General features: G+C 34.5%; 1 protein-coding gene across 1 annotated transcript; it reads right to left on the bottom strand.

Moving 5' to 3' along the window:
- Positions 1–1,920: 1,920 nt before the first annotated feature.
- LOC106087853 (uncharacterized) lies at positions 1,921–2,855 on the bottom strand. Its single transcript, XM_013253042.2, has one exon. The coding sequence runs from the start codon at positions 2,793–2,795 to the stop codon at positions 1,989–1,991; it is 807 nt and encodes a 268-aa protein (XP_013108496.2). The 5' UTR covers positions 2,796–2,855; the 3' UTR covers positions 1,921–1,988.
- Between the last annotated feature and the right edge of the window lie 4,815 nt (positions 2,856–7,670).

Here is a 7,670-nt window from a genome sequence, read left to right as displayed (position 1 = left end):
AATCCGTTCCAAATGTCAGGCATATCCGTGCACAACTTTGATAACTATGACTTTATAAGTTAAAATTAGTCATGCAACAACAACACTCATTAAAGAAAGGTATGTGCTTGAGTATCGTTTAAAAAATTTACATATTACTGCAATATTACGGGCGAACGTACATATGGGAGCTAGGAGCTGGTGAAAGTCATAGAAGAAACATAGACGTGGAAAATATTGAGTAGGTTGGTTGATAAATGCACTTGAAAGGGCTCTTGAAGTGAACATCGGGCAAACATATATACGAGAGATATATATAAATCTGTACCAATTTTCAAAAATCAAATGATCACATTAGTGCAATATTACATAAAATCGGTCGAATATATAAGGGAGCCTATAACCAAATCTAAACTGGTTTCTATCAAATCCATTAATAATCTCAAAAGTCCCGAGAGAATACTTTGTATCAAATTTCGTAAGGATCGGATTACAAATGAGCAAATTATTGCAATGTTAGTACAAATTGGCAGAATCGTTTTTAGGTAAAAATTATAAATTTGAAGACGAATTGATAAAAATTGCGATCTGTAGTATGTACATAAATTAGCATGGGCAGACAGATAGACGGACAGACAGATAGACGGACAGACAGATAGACGACAGACAGATAGACGGACAGACAGACAGACGGATAGACAGACAGACGGACAGACAGACATATAGACGGACAGACAGATATATAGACGGACAGACAGACATATAGACGGAAAGACAGATAAACGGACAGACAGATAAACGGACAAACAGATAGACGGACAGACAGACAGACAGATGGACAGACAAACGGACAGACAGAGAGGCGGACAGACAGACAGATGGACAGACAAACGGACAGACAGACGGACAGACAGAGAGGCGGACAGACAGATAGACGGACAGACAGATAAACGGACAAACAGATAGACGGGCAGACAGACGGGCAGACAGACGGATAGACAGACGGACAAACAGACGGACAGACAGACGGACAGACAGATGGACAGACAAATGGACAGACAGAGGGACAAACCGAGTACTATTTGTCGACTCTGGTATGGGCGACGCACTAGTAAAAAATATGCCGTGTGAGACCGTATATGGATATCTCTTTGAAATTTTAAATGGTTAGAGCTGAGGTATTAGCGAGATTGTGTGCAAAATTTGAAGGTCATAGGTTCTCCATTTTTTAATACACTCTTGTCGTAATAATCCAGACCGAAAGTTGTGTAAGTTGTCGCCCGAAAATCCATTTTTTTGGCAAATTAATTTTTTCAAGTCACTGTGAACAACACGTACGTCAAAATATTCTAAGTACGATTATGCTAGAGAATGTCAAACTTTCCAATGGAAGTGTCAGATTGTAACTGACAACACTTAGAGTTGCCTAGGCCAGAAATTTATATAGCAGCTCTCGTAAGAATGAATAAGAAGGCCTTAGTCATTTTTGTATGTAATGTCTCATATGTTTACTTTTGAATTGTACAAAATATCTAAACTCTTAAAAGAAGGCGTATTTTCACATGCCATCATAAATTTTCGTATCTTGGAAAGGCATATTTTTTCCAATGTCAAAAATGGAAGATCACAGTAAATCATAGAGGTGCATGGCATAAACTTGAATGAAAGAAAACGCATTGTAATAAAAACAAACGCATAGGATTGGAGATTGGTTAAAAATTCAACTCAAGGATTTATTAAGTGATAAGATCTTCAGTTTAATTTTTTCTTATATACAATAGTTAAAGGCTTTATTACAAAAATATTTAGAAATAGAATGTAAAGTATAGTTATTTCAAAACAGGGCGAAAAGACGTTTTTAGTCTTTTTATTTGTTTTTAGACAGTAATAGGCAATAAAAAATGGAAAATGGTTATTAACTTAAGTCTATATTAAACATTTTAAATAATTATAAAAATAAATTTGGTTTTGGATTTTTAACTACTTTGTTAGCTCTGTGTTACATATGTTTAAGGTCTTCCCCTTACAAAACCAGCCTGTTGCATTGGAGTTTGTGGTTGTCCAGGTCCTGGCATATATTCATTTAAATTCAAATTTAAGGGTCCTGGCAGATGTCTGTCTTTGGTCTCACGATTTATGCGATAATTTTGTTTGGGTGCTTGCAAATGAGCAGCATAGGAGGGTATTCCATAGGCTGGTAATGGTTGCGAAGGAACTTCCACCAATGATGTGGGAACTGGTGGTGGAATATTCACGGGCATTGTTGACAGCATGGCATTGGCTCTTGCCGAATATTCCAAGGGATGTCCAGCACTTATGGTTTGTGTATAACCCAATGAAGGAGCCGTGGCACCACTTGTCAAATAGGGACCTATGGGTACCACCAAAGGTCTTGTGGGTATCAATTGCAAATACTGCATACCACCTTCGGTGATTGTTTGTGGCAGATATTGCATCAGCACCGGTGCTGGAGCTGTAAATTCTGGCGCTATACTATTAGAATTTTGTATGGGTGTAAAATTTGTTTCCATATCGGGTAGCTTGTATGAGGGTTTAAATTGTTCACCATTATTAAGGGAATTTTGATTATTGCCGCTTAGAAAATCATAATTATTGGCATACACACTTAAGGTATTGAGATGAGCATCTTGGGGTTTTGGTTGCTGATTTGTTTGTTGTTGTTGTTGTTGTTGGATTGTATTGGCTTTTGCTGACTTACTGGCAACTTCTGGATTAGACACAGGTCCAGCCATTATATTGAGCGGTAAGGCCAATAGAAGCAGAAATAATTGACGAGAAAATATGATTGAAGGCATGATGGAGTTGGTTACTTCCGTTCTGTAATAAAACCAAATCTAAAAAATTGGAAAGATTAGAAAAACTAATTAAGAATCAAAAAAAAATATTTAAAATCGTTCTGTCAGAAACAAAATTTAAAAAAAAAAATCTTTTCTGTTTTAAAATTAAAAGTTTTTAAATACAAAGTTTACAATGTTTTCAATAGACATTTTTTAGCAAAATCTTTCTTATATATAAAATTCAATCTTTGTCTGTTTATTTGTTTGTTTGTATCGTATGTTCCGTAAATGTTCACAGATGGTGTAGAATGGTTTTGTTGGGAAACTGAGTTTGTACACTTTTCGATATCTTACGGGGATGTGGACCTTCCCCCTTGCCATACATTTCAAAAACGCCAGATCTAAGTCTAAGTCTAAGTAAGTTTCGATTGTACTCTTATAGTGTCCAAAAATAAAAATTTTAGTATCCAAATTTGAGGTGGGGAACGTGGGCGACCGCCACATAGTGTTGCCTCTTAATGTATTCGTTGGACAAACATAGAGCTCTAAAATTTTTAACAGAGGTATCAGTCTATAAGCTCATATAGCTTCGATATAAACCGATCTCCCGATTTAACTTCTTGAGCCTACATACGTCGCCTTTATTACCCGAGTTGTCTGAAATTTTGCATGATGACATTTGCTAAGAGCCTCAACAACTCCCACAAGTATGGTGCAAATCGGTCTATAAGCAGATAGCTTCCATATAAACCGATCTTCTGATTTAACATTTTGAGCCCCAGAGGGTGCAATTATTATCCGATTTTGCTGAAATTTTGCACAATAACTTCTGCTCTGAAAAATTCCGCAAAGTATGGTAAAAATTGGTATATAAGCCAATATAGCTCCCATATAAACCAATCTCTTGATTAGATTTCTAAAGCCTATAGAAGTCGTTCACTTCAATGTACGACTTTAGCTCTGAATTGTGTTTTCCGTTTAACAGATTTCCGGTGTTTATGTTAAGTTTTGGATTTTGGTGTATTCTTACATTTTTGTAGAATAGTTTAATATGCTAAAATCACAATTTAACGGAGTTTTTAACCCTGTTTCAAAAAAGGGGCCGAACCCCCTTTTTTCGAAATAACCCAAAATATACAAATGGTGCATGTTTGTGCAGTTGAAATTAAGCTTCTTTAATTTAGGACGCCTCACTGAAGAATACTGAAAAAGAATTAGGGCGGCCCTAGCTGGCTTTTTAAGCTTCTTTGATTCAGAACACTTCACTGAAGAATACTGAAAAAGAATTAGGGCGGCCCAAGTCGGTCTTTTAAGATCCACTTTGCTGAAAATTTATATTTCGACTGCTATTGCATTATTTTTGCCTCCTATATAAAACTATCGATACAAATCATAAATTCATGTCTGTGACATCTGTCGTTGATAAATGAGCTTCCAGTTGTGTCTTCTTTAAGATCTTATTCTATTTTGGTACCCCAATTAAAAAAAATCAGTTTTGCTTACATAAATAAAAAAATTTAATTTTTGGGGAAAAAATATGTAGCATTAATTTGTAAAAAAAACCTTGATATGAAATTAGTTGAAGGGGGACCTCAAATATAAATATTTGTATACCCTATTCCATCACCAGGGTATTATAACTTAGTGCATTTGTTTGTGAAACCCAGAAGGAATAATAATAGACACATTGTATAAGTATACCGATCGACTCAGAATCACTTTCTGATTCGATTTAGCTATGCCCGTCTGTCTGTCCATGTTAATTTGTGTACAAGGTACAGGTCGCAATTTTCGTTTGATCGTCTTAATATTTGGTACAAACCTGTTTTTCAGCCTAGAGACGAAGCCTATTGAAATTGGAAAAAATCGGGTCATATTTATATATAGCTCCCATATATATGTTCGTCCGATAATGTAGTCATTTGTAAACCGATTCTATCGAAATTTGGCAGGATTTATTTTCTTATGACTCTCGACAATACTGGTGAATATCATTGAAATCGGCCCAGATTTAGATATAGCTGTCATATATGTATATCGCCCGATTTTCACTTCTAGAGCCACTGAAAGCGCATTTATTGACCAATCTTGCCAAAATTGATCACAACGCTTTTCTCGCAAAATCTAAGGAGCTGGATCGAACTCGGTTCAGATTAAGATATAGCTCCCATTTGATCGTCAGATTTTTGGTATCTGAAAACATCCGGCGAGGTCCATCAAATGTTGCTCACGCTTTGTACTTATAGGGTAGGTGTAAGGTATAATTCAGTCGCCACCTCGCGACTTTTGCCTTTCCTTACTGGTTTTGAATCTTCTTTATTTGAAAGGCTTCTTAAAAGATAAGTAAAACATTTCATAACAATTTTCATTTTCAATTTTTGCATTTTTGTCCACCCGGGGCAAAAATATTTTAAAAATTTACTACAGGAAAAAAATTGTAACAAAATTTTGTTAAAAAAATGTTGACAAAAAATTTTATGAAAATAAAAATTTCTTTAGGAATAAAATATTGCTTAGAGCTTCAATAAAAATGAAGTTTTGACAAAATTTCGTATAAAAAATTTTCCATTGCAAAAATGCTCCTGTTATTGCCTTAAGACTCTATACCGAAAATTGGTTTATATGACCCTATACTAAAATATAGTCCGATCGGAGCCTTACTCGTATTTGGCAAAGATGTAGAGGAGCTTAGAAGAACTCACCGTTTGAAAATCAACAAATTGGGATAATAAATAGGCTATGGGCTCAAGACTCTAAATCAACATCGGGCCGACTTGGCTTGTTAAAGAACTTAAGCTGCGTATGCAAAATACATGGATCTGTGCCAAATTTCAATTTCCAAATTTCGCAATTTTTGAAGGCACACAGACGGACGGATGTATAGACACACGCACATCGTTAAATCGTCTTAGAATTTCGCGACGATCAGAAATCTATGTATTGTACTTCGTAGGGTCGTAATTTGATATTTCAATGTGTTGCACACGCAATGACTAAATTAATATTTTGTTTCTTGTGGATTGGAAAACAAGAGCGCCTAAAAGTAGACTTAATGCGGTGGGAGCTTTATAAAGCATCAAATCTATAAAAAATCAGCTACGCACGTATATTTTACAATTATTCCACTAAGATTACATTAATTTTAATCCAAAAGAGAAAAGGCGACACACTCTTTTTCAACTTCTTTTGTATTTTTAATACATTTTTGACCGTTTTTTAATAAATGTTTAGTAGAAAAAGACGGCTTAGATATTACGGCTTCCTTGAGGATTTATTTTGTTATCTTCAAGCTCAATAAAAAAAAAATTTTTTTGTTCACAATTTGTTGGTCTATTTTATCCAATTAATTTTTAGAATACTTTTATTTTTCCAGTTAAGAAGCACCAATATTAATAACTCTATATTTTTATTAGAAAAAATCTTAATTTTTTCCCATGAGCAAAACTTTACTTTGAAAAACAAAAGACTTAGGACAGAAACTTTTATAATTTCTTATTATGACTCATACGAGTATATTGAGGCTATGGCTTATAAGTCATCATTCGTCAAAAAGAAAAAAGTTACTATTCTTAAAACTTTGTTCACTGCACTGTAAGAAATCAAAAGACTAATTTCAATTTTCAATAATTTAACAAATTATTTCTTTAGCGACGACACTGGCACTGTGTTTGAAATACGCTTATTTGTTTTTTTTTTATTTATGATCTTTTTTATATATGAACTTTTATTATCAATTTTTTATATTACTTCAATTATTTTTGATCCTTTTTGAATCTTTTATCCGCCACAAATCCTTAAAGGCTTTACTTTACTGCTGCAACACGTTTGAGATATGACTTTCCTTTAACATTGCCACTGAAGTTGACATTGGCTTTTATAACTCCTCTGTGGCAACAAGTGGATCGACTGCAATAACAGATGATGGTGTTCCATCAGCTTACCAGTCAGCCAGCCTGGCAGACGGCCATACCAAAGAGCAACTCTGTTGCTGATATTGAATTTTCAATTTTTCCTTAAAAAGTAAAACGAGAAGCAAAAACCACACAAGCGTATCAAAATCAAACACTGCAGCTTAGTATAGTAGACTACAAAAATATATTCAGCAAAATGCAATTGAAAGTGTTTTGACTCAAAACACACAAAGAAGAAAGATAAACAAAACACCCCAGGCATTGCTAGTCTTGCTGTTAACAAGGCACACAAGAGGCCTTATGCCTATTAATAAAACGTGTTCCCAACTCATGCCTCAGCTATGTTCATGCAACATGATTTTTGCATTGATGCAACAATTAATATTAACTAACAAATCAATTAAAGGTCAATGTTATTTAGTTACCGGTTAGTATAACATTTGAAATGCACAAAGTCACTCTAAATTCCTAAAACTCCTTTATATCGAACTAAACTAGATTTTTCTCTATGAAGGAGATATGGCCTAAAAAAATAAGAAAAGACAAATTTCCGCAAAAATTCATTGAAAAGCAAGTTCAATGCACGTGACCAAAAACTGGTTATTTTATTTCAAAAACATTTTTGTTAAAGTTAAAACTATCAAACAATAGACAAAGCATACATGTCTGGCGTAAACAAAGCAGCATCAATTGTTTGCCATTGGTCCACTAAGACCACTTGACTGGGCGGACCATCAGGGAAAAGTTGGCAACTTTTTAACAATGCTACAATTATCAATTATGTACAATGTGCAGATACCATTTGTTACCGTTTTCCTTAAGATTTTCTGGTTACTGTTATTTTTTTTTACTCCTTTTGAGGAGAGTGCTAGGCATTGTTGTACTCCATCGAATAACTTCCGTTGGATACCGGAATTACGCAATAATTTGTAAATCTTTTAAAACATGTGAGTTTTTAAAACATGATGATGACAATCATCAC

The sequence above is a fragment of the Stomoxys calcitrans genome, chromosome 4 (genome assembly GCF_963082655.1).
Source record: "Stomoxys calcitrans chromosome 4, idStoCalc2.1, whole genome shotgun sequence".
Taxonomy (NCBI): Eukaryota; Metazoa; Arthropoda; class Insecta; order Diptera; family Muscidae; genus Stomoxys; species Stomoxys calcitrans.
This window is presented reverse-complemented; position numbering and strand designations above follow the sequence as displayed.

Coding starts and splice junctions, on each gene's coding strand:
- LOC106087853 (XM_013253042.2), bottom strand. CDS start 2,795: ATGCCTTCAATCATATTTTCTCGTCAATTATTTCTGCTTCTATTGGCC.